The sequence below is a fragment of the Seriola dumerili genome, unplaced genomic scaffold (genome assembly GCF_002260705.1).
Source record: "Seriola dumerili isolate Sdu_G_001 unplaced genomic scaffold, Sdu_1.0 BDQW01000149.1, whole genome shotgun sequence".
Lineage (NCBI taxonomy): Eukaryota > Metazoa > Chordata > Actinopteri > Carangiformes > Carangidae > Seriola > Seriola dumerili.
In genome coordinates, this window is record NW_019174404.1 from 13,664,379 (window position 1) to 13,679,751 (window position 15,373).

A 15,373-nucleotide genomic window follows, 5' to 3' on the forward strand; every position below is an offset into this window, starting at 1 on the left:
TGTCCTCACACAACCGACAGATGTGTGTAGGCACCTTGTACCACGAACAACACCCCGCACATGACTAGCACCACGCTCCCGACTCACCTTTTCTCCTGCCTGCCTCAAGCTTTAGGATGTCACACAATACGAAGCGGGGTTTTCCTCTTTTTTTGTTTCAACTCGTAAAAAGGTCCTACAAGTCCGAGACACAAACTGCGCACCGGTCTTCCTTACCTTCGCGGGAAACGTGCTCGCTTCGCTTCGAACCGAAAATGCCCCGGTGTCTTCCTCCTGAAAAGCAACTTGGAAGTTTGATAGAAAGTTACGGGTTCGCCTTGCTGCGCTATGCAGCTGCTGGAGGGATGAGATCATTCAGGCAGCCTCCCCTCTCTCACCGCCCCGGAGTCTCGCGAGAAGGCTTCATGGGGGGAAAGCAAACGTTACCGTGGCAACAGTGCTCACCTGTAGTGGGTAGAAGGGAGACGAGGGACAACGAAGAGCTCTCACTCTGCTTTGAAGATTGAAACCTAGCTAGCATGCAAGTTCTAGGTTTTCACTCCGATTTTTTTACCTACAACCTTTTCTCTGTAGGTCCAGTTACACACCCTTTACATACCCATATGTTTCACGTGTTGCTATGTTTAATTTAGGTGACATTTGAACAAAGTTTATTGGGTGTTTCTGCTCTAATCTGCCTAAATTTGGTCTCTCCACTCTCAACAAACAAATTTAACCACACACACAGGGGCCCCTGTACAGGTCCTGTCCACTTGCATAATGAAAAACTAACAACCTGTGACTTACTGTTGCAGACTGACAAAAATAGAGAACATCTCCACAAAAAGTTGAGTAGTTCTTATATGTTTAAAGGAAAATTAACTTTTACAATGCTGTACAATGGTTATTTTAAAAATATTGTACTTATTTCTATAGTTTATCTAATATTGCTGCAGTCACATGCAGGGCCTGTACCTAAATGGTAATTTGTACCAAAATTGAGTTGAAGTTACAGTGTGTACCATTCGACACAAATTCTGATGTGGTGAGGTAGTTTTTGTTATATTCTTAATTATTTTCAAGAATTGAATAGAGTGGCTCATCTCAAACATAAACAATCTTTGGTGGTGTTTTTCTGCAAGCTGTATGTATGTGTGTGGGGGAGCAGTGCAGAGAGAGGAGAGCCCCCTGGTATTCCTCCTCTAATATTTGCTCCTTGTATAGGCTGTATTAGCAGCCTGGCAGTCAAGCCCCGACCAGTTGGCCAGTGGAAAGCATATTAATCAAATGTCCTCATGTCTCATGACACCACAAACATTTAAATTTGATATGCAAACATAACGAGCCAGGCTACAAACACCACAGCCACTGTAAGTGGAATGAAAACCCATCCTGTATCAGGTGACTGAGTTTCACTGCTGTCACAAATGTCCCCGGAGCTATCTGCCAAAGACATTAGGGCAGTGTCTGGCCTGTGTAGCCTGTGGCTCTGACATCATCGGCTGATGTGGATGTGAGCGGATGTGCAGAAAATCCACTGCTAATCTGCAGATCTTGCAAACAATGCATAGTGTGCACAGAGAACTAAGGCTGGATATGTGCTCATTACATAGCAGCAAGGGCGATGCTTTCCTAAATGCATGATTTAGGACTCATCTTCAGGTTTCACTGTGGTACTAAAGCATTCCCATAGCTGTACAGGCTACTGGTATCAGCAGATCCTACTAAGAATGGTAGATTTAGTGAATTAGTGGAGAAAGGAGATCTCAGCAAATAAAGAATGAATCAGCAGGCTGGAGGATGCATAATGCAGAGGAATGGCCTGTGAGTTATCTTAGAAAGCATCTAAGTGTGCAGTGACAACATGCATCATAACTGGAGATCCTTCTATTCTATTTCAAGCCTCATTACTATGCCTACACAGAGCTGTTTCAGACATGACAACATCTGTTTTTGTCAACCTGCATCAGAGGTGCACATCTTTATGGCAGGTGCCCTTCAGTTTGTAGAGTCAAAAAAAAAAAAAAAAGATACACTGGTGATAGAGAAATTTGTTTTTAATGTTTTATTCCAGTGCAAACATTTTGTGAATGCATGTGTGGTGAATGTTAATTCATAAAGGTATGAGAGAAGTTGTGTGTTTGTATGATCAAATCAGTAGCACCATCTGCTGGCCAGGCCAGCACAGGGCAAGAAACAAAAGCACACGCAAAAGGAAATACTCTGCTCTTCAAAAAGTGATTTTTTTTTTTTAAAGTAGATCCACATTTGTATAAACCTGGTACTATGCAGTAAAATCCCAGCTTTCTTTCCATTACAATAGGTTTCCGCAAACTTTGAAAAATATATTGAACTTATTCATCCACTACTGTTAAGCACTTATAAGGCCTCAGATAATATTCCCTTAACTTTTCAGAATATTACCCTCATTTAATAAGGCTTAAAAGTGTGGAGGACAGCGTATCATGACTTTAATGGATGGGTAGTCATTAAGAGGTGGAGGCTGTTCCTAGGTCTTGGTTAATCTTAACAGTCTTTGAATGTCAGGCTCGATGTCAATGGTGGGGAACTTTTTGCTGTATCTTTTAAAGGGCTCTCCCTCTGGCCCAATGACGAATTTCTCAAAGTTCCAAGACACGTCCGTCCTGCAGATGGGACTCCAAACCAGAAACTTGGGGTCCTGCATGAGGGAGTTGGGGTCGTCATCGGGATAGGGGAGCTTGTCTTTCAGATAGGCAAAGACTGGATGTGTGTTTGTTCCGTTGACGTTACACTTCTCAAAGATGGTGAAGTTGGGCTGAAAGCCACCGCCTGGACGCACATGCTGCAGTGAACTCAGGATCTCGCCATTGGAGCAGTTCTCCTGCAAAACATAGATATTAACTTTCAGAATGACAATGATGGTATTTAGTCCAGCTATTTCTATACTGCACAGCAACAATGTAATTTTTTAAGACAAAGTTTGTCTCTAATTTTGGTGGTACGTTCATTTTTTTAGAGGTGAAATCCAGCCTAGCCAGGACATGGGGTACCAACACTCAAGATCCTGGTCAAATAATGGTTTTCAACAGGTTTTTAAACTCTGGTCAAATTCAGGTGCAGTGAATATGCAACAGCAAAGCAGGGCACCACATGAACATGGTACAGTTTTGTATGCAGTGGTGAACTGATACAGCAGGGTTTAACATGAATAATGAAACATCATCTATACATCAGGCATTTATGTGATTTCTGACTTATATCAAGACCAGATATTGCAGGGTACCACTGAACTTCATTAGGCAATAATGCTGTTCAACTGACCTGATATCCAAACTGGTTACAGGGAAAGCCCAGGACCACCAGCCGATGAGGGTACTTGCTTTGAAGCAGGTTGAGCTCGCTGAAGTCCCGGGTGGTGGTGCCTCAGAGCGAGGCCACGTTCTCTATGAGGACCACCCGTCCCCTGTAGACGTTAAAGTCCACCGGGTCTCCCTCCAGCGTGGTGGCCTTCAAGTCGTAGAATGTCTTGGCGATAAACGTCATCTTGACTCCTGTGTTTCCACACTGGAGCCAGACGGGAACTCAGCGTGTGACAGCACCCAACCGCTTGGTCAGCTGACTCACTTAGGGCAGAAAGCTGCCTTTCATGGGTGTCATATAGCTCTGCAGGAAACTGATCTACACCTGACACACAACACTCTTTACAAGTTTCAGATAGATTGATATAAGTGATTGTAAAACCACACAAGAACATGAAGCAGTTTTTTTGAATGATTAACAGTAAGACGTGTTATCCTACTCAGAATAGGATCAGTATTCATGTGTTTGAATCCCAACATAATGTGCTTTTGTTAACTGGATTTTTTATTTACCTTTTATAATATTACAGGCATGTATTTGACTATATGTACTCAAATCTAAGTGTTGAGCAGGAAACAGCATATTCTTTTATGGTGTCTTTATGACATGTATCAGTTTTCTCAGTCATCAAAAATTTAACATGTGATCACCTGTCTTTCACAGCATGTGATGAAAAATGAATGAATCTACTGTTTGAACTCTCTGTGGACCTAACTCCACTCTCAGTCCAAATTTAGTGACTCAGCAAGGCTCAGATACCCGATTAATTAGATTTAAATATGAAATTTCAATTTATTGACCCAGATAACACTGTGCATTACATTTTTTTCCCCCCATCATTCTCGAGTATCAAACATATTAAAATTATTGTGGCTGTGGCACCTCAGAAGACCCTGAAAACATTAAATTAACCAGCAGTGACAATGCTTCAATGCACAACTTACAGCAGGCAATGTCAGTCACATTCATAAAACTAACCACAAATATACATTCAGAATGGTAAATTTCAGGTCACTGAACATGGCACAACAATGTCTCCCTTGAGGAAATAAGGCCATCGTGTAAATGAATCCATGTTGGCTTGGTTTGAGTTTCAAATGTGTAAATAATTCATCTCTTTCCTCCGTCTAAATTGTTGTAGCATCGATACTTACCCTAATAAACACATTTCTTTGATATGAAATCACATGTTATCAGTCAATTTGCGAATATGCAGCCTGCAAATCAAATCAAAAAGAAACAAGAAAGCAAAAGTGCTGGAATACAGTGAACTGATGGGAGTACATGTTTAGTGTAAAACTAAATGAAGAGAGCATTTGTATTGATAGATTTGTTGGACGCAAAATGAACACAGCTACCCTTCATGAACTATAGACTCTTCACTGGCAACAGGGTTCAGTGATCATAAAACAAAGTTGGCCCTCTGCTGGTAGCTGCTGCCAACTGCATTTACCACCATGTAACTTCACTGACAAACAGTGACACCAGCAAAGCGCCTGTCCAGCAGGTCCAAGTACCTATGAAGACGGCGGAGGAGGGCTGAGTCAAGTCACAGTGGAGAGCAGATGTCTTTTAATGTATCAGCCATGGCACGTTCTGCTAACAGGCACAACTCCTCTGAGCGTTGTCGTCAGTATCTTGACTCCCCTTCTCTTCCTCCAAATCGGCCTTTTCTAGATAATCATCCAGGGATCCCAACAAGCTGTCCACGTCTCTCTTGTGAGCCTGCAGCACCAGTTCTGTCACACGAGTGAATGACTTGAGGAAGGAGGAAGAAAAACAATAAATACACAGACGAATGCAAAAACGAAAGTCACGGGGGAGCTCCCCCACAATATCTGAGCACATTCCTGATGTGACAGAACAGATTCCTGGGGAGATACACTATGTGTCCTACCTCGCTGATGTTACTGCTGGTGGAAGCACTGGTTTCAAAGAACTCCATCTCATAGGTTTCTGCTAGCTGAAAGGTTCAGTTGGATACGGTTAGAAACACGTACAACAAAGACGTTGTATAGTTGTAGTCAGTTTTCAGTAACAGATGGTTTAGGACACTGGCTGGTGATCATTTGCTCCCATTTGAACACTGTGCTCACAGAGAATCACTACCAACAATGAGAACATTTTAATAATAGTAACTCATTTTTTGACTACACTCAGAAAACTAAAAAAAAAAAAAAACACAAAATAAAGCTCCATCAAACCTTGCTTCCTTGCTCATTCGTCACCTGCCTCCTGAGCTCCTCATCAGATTTGTTTCCTACCAAGATCCTCTGCACCTTGTCTGGGGCATACTGCAAAACAACAACAACAACAAAGACAAGACAGACAGGATGGGGATAAGGGACTTCATCATCTTGTCACTCATAGTAAGCCACTGGATGTGCAGCGAGCACCGACACCTCAGGAGGCAGCAATACAAATACTTGGTCGCCGTGAAGGGCAACGAGTGCAAGGGGAGTGAAATGAGAGAGATTATTGCCTTACTTCATCCACATCGCTGGCCCACTTCGCTATGTGCTGAAAGGACGGCTTGTTTGTGATGTCGTATACAAAGATGATACCCTGGACAAGTAAAAGGGATTACAGAATGAATGCTACAGTGGCACATAAGGGTAACTTGACTCCCATTGATTGTTTATATCACCTGCGCCCGCCTGTAGTACTGTTTGGTTATGGTCTGATAACGCTCCTGACCAGCCGTGTCCCTGCACAGAAGACAAACATACATAAATAAAAGAGGACCACATAATGTGCATGTCCGCATACTGCAAATGCAAATAAAAAAATTTTAAAAAGACATTTAACGTACCATATCTGTACTCGCACCTTGACTCCATCTATTTCTAGTGTTTTCATTTTAAAATCAACTCCTGCAAACAGAGAACACAAGGTCAACCTGGCTTTACTTCAGCAACTGAGACAGAATGGTGAAAAAGAAATCCTGCTTTGTAGTGTTTTACATGGGCTGCTGTGTGTTTGTGAGCACTTAATGAGTGTTGCTCAAAGACACTATTTTTCTCTAATGAATAGGATCGCAGTCACTCTCAGTGTCAACTTTTAAATCACTGTGTCTAAACAAGGGGGGTGCAACTCATGTCAACTACAGTAGTGTGTTGTCTGCTGGGTGACAGGACAAGAGAGCTAAAGAATGTCACAGTCACTTCTTATTAAAGCATGGGCAATACACAATATATTTATTCTTCATGCTATATGCTGTATATGTTGGATGCTGTAAGTATATGTTGTAGTATTTTTAAGGTTATGCAGTTTATTACTTTCAAGAACAATTCATCTGCTGATTATTTTTTAAATTAAGCATGTGGTATAAAAAAAATAAATAAAAAAAATCAGGAAATTGTGATTCATTTCATAACACTCAAGGCTTCAATTTGCTTGATTTGTCTGACCAACAGTCAAAAACCCAGAGATTTTCATTTCATCATCACATGAACCAAAAAAAAAAAAGAGCAGGGAAATTGAGAAGCTGTAACATAATGTTTGTCGTTTCTGCTTGAAAAATAAACTGATTAAATGGTTGATTTACAAGTGTTTTTCACAGCAGACATTTTTAACTTGTCATAATAGGAAAAATCACTGGTGTAACTAATAACATTAACCACGGCTCTGATAGAGTGACAGCGAGCACAGAGAAGGCCTGTTAATCTCTGCTACACCATGCTATAGTACATTATACTACATACCTGTTCTTTTACTTATTATTACTTTTGCTGCTCTGACATTTCATATTCCCTGCGTGGGATCAATCTTATCCCATCTTATACACTGTGCTGTCACCAGTTCCGCTATCAAGTATCAACTCTATGTTGGTTAGGTGAGTTGGTCCACTGACAAGCAGAATTTTTGTTTGAGATGTTTAATTTGAATTTAGGGCTTCTAGTAAATCAGAAAAAAACACCTACTATACAGAGCACTATAGAATCCTGCTTTCACTGTATATTTTTTTATTCAGTGTCCGAAAAGCTGCTCATGGATTGTCAGCAGATAACGTAATCACTTTAGTCTGTGTCTGATGTTCGGAGTTTTACACAGCTCCAGAAATGACCACATTTTGGTGTATTTTCCCTTTAATACAAAAGCGACTGAGCCTTTCTAATGTACAGGATAACTTATTTGCCATGATTCTTATGAGACACAAAGCCTTTTTAAATACCTTGTCACCATTAAAATGTGCCATGTAATATATGCAGAGCTGTACAGTCACCAGCTCTGACTGCTCAGCCTCCATGCCAGCACCTTATTGGTCCTACAGGTCCCAGGAAGACACTGTACTTGTGAGACATGGGGGACGCAGAGGCTTGTGAAAGGGATGACAGAAGCTGAATGAAGTTTACCGATAATCACGATATCTGGGCTCTAAAAGCAAGGAGATTTCATGTACTATGCACTTTCTCAAATAACTGGGTTTAATCCCATGCAAAGCCTTCCCACCCTGCAAGCTGACAACAAACCTTTTACCCTGAAGTAGGCTCCACTCTGCATTACAGCCATTTCTGTTACAGTCACAACAAAGTACAGTATATATCCTATCACTGAAGCATGTGCTAACCATTTTTTCTTTGTTGACGTGAAGATAATTTACTCTTTTGTGTAAAACAGCCCCACTACTTTCATCAAAGTAATTAGTCTATAACAACCAGGAAAAGAGGCAGCTGTGATATGAAGCAATAATCAAGAGTTACTTTCTGTGAATAAAAATACAAGATAAAAAAAAAAAAATCAAACACCCTGAAGGCAGAAATAATTATGTTTTTTCCTGTCGACCTTCCTTTCCATTGTGTTTGTGACACAAGTCAGGATCAAATCTCTATTAGAAAATTAGCAAAATGTAGTGTGGCAGGTTTTGAACAACATGAGCAGTCTAGCTTTCTGAGTGTTGATATTTTTTTCAGGGCTGTTGTGACCCGAGGCAGTTTTTACTAATCCTACCAGCTAAGCAGGCCTTGCTACAAGAGGGAAACTTACAGTATATTCCTCTGAAAATTAAATTAAAAAACAGTCACAGCCTCGACATTCAGTCTATAAAACGTGTTCACTGATGTTTATCCGGTGCAACCTGTGGCTGACACATATGATGAGAAAGAAGGAAACTTGTTGGATGGCTTACCGATGGTTGAAATATGTGACGGATCAAATTCGCTTTCCGTGAACCTGCGCAACATGCAAGTCTTTCCAACTCCCGAGTCCCCCAGCATGAGCAGCCTGAACAAAATGTCGTACTGTTTAGCCATGACTGAAAACTAAAACATTAGAGAAAGCATGACTGTTCCATGAAACTCTTGGCTGGTGCTCTCATTCAATGTGTCGCCGTGTGCTGCCTTCAGGCCACCTCGGAAAAGCCTATATCTAAGCTCGGGGGTGGTAAAATCAGTCTGAACCATGGATGTATTAACGTACAGCAAGGTGGAAGTTTTTACACAAGTAAACTGTTTACATAGCTTTTTTTAAAAAAAAAAAAAAAAAAAAAAACTTTAGTGGGTTATTTTTATGGTTCAGCGGCAGAATTAAGCATTTCACTACAGGATTTAAAAAGAATGTAAAAACATTTACGTCTTCGATTAGCCTATTTACATTTAGTCCATCTGTCACAAACACATCACATTTGTCTTTTGTTTTGTCATGGCTTTCATTTCGCCTGCTTTATAATCATCTCACTATGTCAACTTGATGATTTCAGTCGTGTTTTACGTTTCTTTGTACAATTTCCTACGGCTCTTGGAGGCAGCATACAGCCTGCATCCTTGAAGAGGCTGCCTGCTTTAGTGGGAGTGTCAGTCAGGATCCCAGGACACATCACACTTGGCTGAACCAATATTTAAACAGATACTACAGGTAAGGCTGTAGCCAGGTATTCATACCACTCAAACCACAATTCAAATATAATGTGATCTACAAACATTTAAGGGCTTAATATCCTCCCGTCTTACAATACATTTTCCCTCTAAATGCTTTAACTCCCCTCGCAATTTCTTACATTTTATTATACATATTAGAATTCATTAACTGGGATTGGAGGTGAGTTAATTCCATCACCCAGTTGTTTCCCTCGAATCCAACACACACATACAGAGCACAGTTTAATACCCAATAAGTCAGTTAGGAAGCCTAATGTACAAAAGCAATCCAACCACTCAAGTTGCAGTCACAATCTCCCCTTCTGTTCCTGAGTTATAGCATTGAATAATATTTTTGCAGAGCATGATGATGTCACAGTGAAGTTGACCTTTGACTGTTTGGATATAAGATGTCATCACTTCATCATTTTATCCTATTAGACATTTGTGTTAAATTGTGTCATAATTAGTAGTATGAATTCTCAAATCAAAGTGGGCTTAACCTTCATCCTTGAGGTTAAGTTGGCATTCCTGAGATATTGCGTCCAAAAGAATGGGACAGAGAGATCAACAGCCCAAAATCTTCTAACCAAGACTGTCGCCGGCATGGAAGCATAAAAACACACTGGATCACAAATACATCCCAAAAGGATAAAATAGTTTTATTTATAGTCTCATAATAAAGGTATGCCTTAACTTGCAAGACAACCGTTGGCAGTATGTACAACATACCTGTAATTTCCATGGAATGGAACAAACAAATATCGATTACGTACACACTAATTTACCTCTGCAAGAAGGAAAAAAAGAAAGATAAACGTTCCCAGCACAGGCAAATATTTCAAGGGAAGGCTTTTCTTTTGCAGAGCTGACACCATTTAAGAGTATACAGTGTTATATACTACACACTGACATGGACTTCCATTAACAAAAATAAAGATCACTGCCCTTTAACTGCATTGTGTAACATTCAGTATCCATTAGGGGATTTTTTTTATACCCACATTTTATTTAATAATAATAAAAATAGAGGGAAATAAATAGTTGAACCTGTGAAAAATCCTCTAAAACAACAGGTCAACTTGTTCATCCTCCTGTGTTCTGTGGAAAATCTCAAGCCAAACATAAGGGAGATCAGACATAAGAATATATAAGGGTAAGAAATCAATTTTGGTGCATCACTATAAATAGAAGGATTCATTTGATTACACAAACATTTTCAAAGACAAAAACTTCAGCCACCTACACTGAAGAAGGAGGGTTGCATCTTGCATAACATACATTTTTTTCAAAAGCAACTTCACATTCTTTTTCTGGAAAAGTATGAATATTAAAAAGGTAAACTACCCTAATTACCATTTTCTCAAAGGTCGTAAAGTTTGACAACTCCTCCACCAGATTGCAGAGGTTGGTCAAAACAACCAAAAGAAAAAAAAGGTTATTTTTTTGTAGCTTTACTAAAGCTTCATACCTTGTCTTCTCCACATTTGATTATGAATGGTTATCATGAGGTTCAAAAAATATCAGTCCTTCAAAACTGCAGAGCTGCCTCACTTTGTGGGTCTTAAAAGTTGTTGCTGGGCCAAAAGAGGAGTGACAGGATGCTTGCCAAGTGGAAAAAGAAAGGTAGAAGCGTTTTATACATAATAGCACCTCTCTCACACAGTCTCCACCTCGTCTCCTGGACTGGCGTAAGAAGGCAGGACTGAGCGCGGACAAGTAAGAGGAGTCGGGGCTGGTGGGTAAAGAGAGTCTGTTTGGAGAGCCGGGGGCGGCACAAGCCTAGCTGGGCTCCGCACGCAGCTTCTTTCTGTTGGGCGGCTCATCTGGCTCTGATTCAGAGCTGGAGTCGGAGCCGCCGTCAAAGGCAGACACCGCGCTCCCTTTACGGTTTGTGTACAAGCTGCTGTCAGAAGAGTAGTTTGTCTGGAGCTGAGTGTTCCCCTTGGCTTTCTCCAGTGCGCGAACTGCAAGAAGTCAACACAGACAGCAAGCCAAATAATACAGTGGTAAATACCACACTAATCACTTGTAACAGAATGACCACATCACACTTTGTTGTGAAGAGAAAAAACATTCCTCCACTTACCCTGCTGCTCCAGCAGTGCATTCTGCTTCTTTAGGTCATCAATGTCTTGCTGGTGGGTGTGGTTTTTCCGCCTCATGAACTGGATATACTCAGTGGCTTTGTCTAGAATCTGTGCTCGGGAAGCCTGTTTAACAGAGTTCTGTCAGCAGAAATTTCAGAGAGCCATGGGGCAACGCTGTAGTGAATATTTGTTCAGGCACAACATGTTATTCTCTTACCTAACCAACAGTACCTCAGTCTTATACACTTATGTTACTTTTTGGTCTCGTTCAGTGGTGGAAAGTAACATTTACTCAAGCACACTACTTAAGTACAGTTTAGAGGTGCTTGTACTTCAGTATTTTAGAAATACTGTACTGTAAAACTGTAAAAACTGTACCTTTCATATTAAGTTTTTACAAATAAACATGTGATAAGATGATAAAACACAACACATTATTAAAGATTAAAGCAGTGTTCTTTGGCTTGTGGCCGATTACAAAAAAGCTGTGTGTCTACTTGGGGTCCATTGTCACAAGCTTAAGACAAGCAGTTCCATCAAATTATCCAATTATCCAATATTTCATTAAAATGGTAAAGATCAGAGAAAATGAAAAGCAAATACTACATGTTTGTGGAGCAGAGTCTCGTACTAATCATCTCACAACCCATCAGATTTATCTTGTGACCATTTGGAGGGGCACAACCCTAAGGGTTGTCCCTTGGGAACCACTGAACTAAACTTCCTGACTGTATATGAAGCAGTTAAAACTAGCTCCACTTGAACCACTACAACAGCAAAATGCTCCTTTTGATACATTTTTAGTGATAGTAATAATAATAATAATAATAATAGTTTGTAAAATAAGTGTAAAAAAGGGTGCAGGCTGCAGTTTTATAGAGTTTATAGCAATTCCCAGATAACATGGGACAAATCAACAATGGGTCCAAACTGTAATAATCTCTGATAAGCTGACTGAATATTTTGGACTTGGAAATGCAGCCTACACTATTGATGAAGTTTGCGAGCTGTGAAAACAGTCAGAAAGCACGACGCAATATGCCAGAACCTGCATTTTCACCTTTTTATCATGTGTCTCAGACAAATGCCGCTGTTGCCTGCACCGTATACTGCTTTTGCTGACCATCTTCAGGTAGACATATAGTTCTCATGAATTACCAAGGTGCTTTGCATGTGCACAAGTTAATACAACCCCTAGACATGTCAGAGAACTTCAGAAAAGGAAATAAGGGCAGAGGGTTTTTGCTGACTGTGTGGCATCTCTTTGCTTTATTGAAGACATACAGGTGTTTCATTCAGGCTTTCTTACCTATGTGAACAGTTAGCTGGCAAGAGGTTGGATGAATGGATGGGATGATTAAATTTAGGAGCAGTTAATCTATGTTGTTTTTTTTTTTTATGTGTTAACGTGGTACTCTGACTGATGAGAAATTTTAAAACTGGCACTTCATGTGAAAAAGGCTGCTGAGCACTTAGGCTGCTAACATTATCCCCATGAATTCTTAACATGATGTAGTGTTTAAGAATGATTTCTTTTCTTTTCTGGTACAGTTGTGAAATGTAGAAATTGTATATATTTTCCTCTCACCTTCTCCCCTTGTAATGAAGGCACAGAATCTCGTAAACTGTGGAAGCTGTCTTTAATGTGGTCCCTGCGTTTGCGCTCCAGCGCATTGTGATGTGCTCGCTTGTCTGCCTGTGAGGGAACACACAGAGTTTATACTGGCAATTCGTAAAACACAGGCCACTTATGCAGAAACACAGAAGATAAAACCAATGAAGTCACAAGAAAGTTTGTTACTTTAAATCTACGTTCTTCTTTTAACACATGAGAAGAAAACAGCAGGTCATCTAAAGCTGCAATATGCAAATGCTGTAGCTTTAAATAGCAAATAAGTAGTGGCCTTTTCTTTCACAGCGAGCTTGTGTGCACATATGGAAATCTCATTTTCCTGACAACATACAGCAGGAACCTGTGGTGTATGTATAAGGTTTACATGGATGTGATATCTGTTTACTGAGTCTCAACTGAATATCTGCTGTTTGCTTTCTGTTGCTTCAAGGGTTGGACCAGAATATCCTGACAGTCTCAACACACTGTCCAATCATTGTCCTTCACAGGAGCCCAAAAACAACTCAATGTCCATCCTCTCTCTGTTGTTTTGAACAGACTGAACAGAACCAACTGATGACAGAAAATCTTATATTAGGTTCAGTAGCTAGCAACAAAAATGTGTGTCTCTTTGGTACAAGAGTTTAATTCAATAGAAGGTATCAGTATGGCAACATAAAAATTGTCACCATGATTGAAAACATAATATCCCTCAATATCCCATGCAAATTGCATGATCAATAAACAGACATATTTCTTTAAATGAAAGATTACAGACAGACATATATTTGTATGGTATGGGTTGAAAATTTCAGTCACACTGGATGACTTTCCAGACCCTAGGCCTTACATGGCTGAATGGAGCAAATAAACATCTTACAGTTATCATACACTCATTAGAACAATTTGCCAGGTCAAATGTAGTGTAGTTTAAGAACTGTTATAGTTGTAGTTGCTAGACACATATTGAATTTAGATATTGGTATATGTTATCCTGGAAGGAAATGTGGATGTTATCAAAATATATAACAATTATTAAAAGTATATCAAATCAACATAAAAAAATATTATAATAATAACCATGTTTTTTCTTACATTTTAGAGTGCTGTAAAAGGAACCACCAAAATGAATTATCCTGCAACATTAGATGTATACATCAATGCAGGATTAAAAGGCCTAACAATATATGTATACTGGTTGCATCCAAAGCTGGAGAGCCCAGCTTTATCAATCTACGGCTCTGTGAAATATGTAATGAGGTCAAGGACCTGACATGATTTCACATGCATGTTGCATTAAAACAACACAGTATATTCATGGGCCATTAAACGTATTTAAAAAGATCCAGAGAGCTACAGGAAAATAACAGACGAACCTGGCAGATCCATAATCGAAAAAACAAAACAACATGAACACAGCCTCTCTGGTGTCCTGTTGGCGTTACAAGCAGCTGCACAACAGTGCAGAGCTAATGTGGAGGGAGGTTTGGCAACACGAGCCGACGTTGGAAGAAGAACACCGAGTACTTAATGCATATTCAGTCCTGGTTTGCTACATTAGCATTGTGGATAAAATGGAATTATATCCTGGTTAAAATTTGGTCCATAAAACTGAAGATTAAAATAAATATGGAGCGAATATGACATTTAACCTGCTAGCTACCCAACAAGTCTGCTAAATATAGCTAGGCTGACGTGAAGGGATTACCCCCTTATCCGTAAAAAAGAGATAAGAGCTGCATTATAGTAAAAGTATCACAAGCACAGCGAAGAAAACCTTATTAAACCCAAATAGCGACTTTAATTTCTGCAAGGGAGAACACTGTTGAAACAGCCACCTCGTCGTTCACCTCTCAGTTGAGCTGACCTTGCCTGCAGCAACAGTTTAACGGCTGTTTATGACTGTCGCAACATGGTTTTTATATGTCCGCAGCTTCAGCTTCAACACAGCGCTTTATGAACAAGTGTGCTTGACTCCAACTGACTGCAGCAACATGGACGACCAGAAGGAGTACTATCAATGTATTAAACAAGTTGGTGTTGTCTTATGCTGAGCTGACTCACATGAACGCTCAATGTCGAACAACTTTAACGCAACTAAACGACACAACTTATTCACCAGGTCGACTTTCACGTACAACCCAGCTGGTCAGCTCTCCGTAAAACACTTTTTTCTAACCCTGTTTGTCTTAAAATGTAGTGTTGGCCGAGAACCCCCAGCTAGCTCGTTAGCTAGCTTAGTCAGATAGCGTAGGTTGACAGGAATGTTAAAGTTGGCTAACAAACTGGCTAGCTACTTCTTAAGGAAACTAAACCACATACATCGCTGTCGACTTCGATGTCATCGTTTTCGCTCATTCTTCGGTAAAAAAAATGGAGTATGGCAAAAGAAAACAAGCAGCTGTCAAAACAAAGTGCAGCGACAACTGGAGGCAAATAATAACATATAGCACGGAGCTCTGCTACAGCAGAGACATGACGATCAACGGTCTCCC

At 40.2% G+C, this 15,373-nt stretch overlaps 4 protein-coding genes across 5 annotated transcripts in view; all 4 read right to left on the bottom strand.

The window, feature by feature from the left end:
- LOC111225974 (signal-induced proliferation-associated 1-like protein 1) overlaps positions 1 to 296 on the bottom strand; it is a 33,999-nt gene extending 33,703 nt beyond the window's left edge. The window contains exon 1 of the mRNA XM_022751042.1: positions 217 to 296. The gene's annotated coding sequence lies outside the window, so the exon portion shown is untranslated. The remainder of the gene's footprint in view (positions 1 to 216) is intronic.
- A 2,192-nt stretch (positions 297 to 2,488) lies between these two features.
- gpx2 (glutathione peroxidase 2) lies at positions 2,489 to 3,504 on the bottom strand. The gene is made up of 2 exons (XM_022750399.1): positions 3,283 to 3,504; positions 2,489 to 2,842 (listed from the first exon to the last, which is right to left on the bottom strand). The coding sequence occupies exons 1-2, from the start codon at positions 3,502 to 3,504 to the stop codon at positions 2,489 to 2,491; spliced, it is 576 nt and encodes a 191-aa protein (XP_022606120.1).
- A 653-nt stretch (positions 3,505 to 4,157) lies between these two features.
- On the bottom strand, positions 4,158 to 8,582 carry LOC111225896 (ras-related protein Rab-15-like). Its single transcript, XM_022750935.1, has 7 exons — positions 8,450 to 8,582; positions 6,134 to 6,194; positions 5,969 to 6,029; positions 5,809 to 5,886; positions 5,526 to 5,615; positions 5,219 to 5,284; positions 4,158 to 5,079 (listed from the first exon to the last, which is right to left on the bottom strand). The coding sequence occupies exons 1-7, from the start codon at positions 8,571 to 8,573 to the stop codon at positions 4,921 to 4,923; spliced, it is 639 nt and encodes a 212-aa protein (XP_022606656.1). The 5' UTR covers positions 8,574 to 8,582; the 3' UTR covers positions 4,158 to 4,920.
- Positions 8,583 to 9,813: 1,231 nt separating this feature from the next.
- LOC111226078 (protein max-like) lies at positions 9,814 to 15,373 on the bottom strand. 2 transcript variants are annotated; one of them, XM_022751171.1, is made up of 4 exons: positions 15,201 to 15,373; positions 12,855 to 12,962; positions 11,266 to 11,389; positions 9,814 to 11,143 (listed from the first exon to the last, which is right to left on the bottom strand). In XM_022751171.1, the coding sequence occupies exons 1-4, from the start codon at positions 15,234 to 15,236 to the stop codon at positions 10,959 to 10,961; spliced, it is 453 nt and encodes a 150-aa protein (XP_022606892.1). In that variant the 5' UTR covers positions 15,237 to 15,373; the 3' UTR covers positions 9,814 to 10,958. The 2 variants fall into 2 exon arrangements, with proteins under 2 accessions (XP_022606892.1, XP_022606891.1); XM_022751170.1 differs by having other exon boundaries at positions 11,266 to 11,404.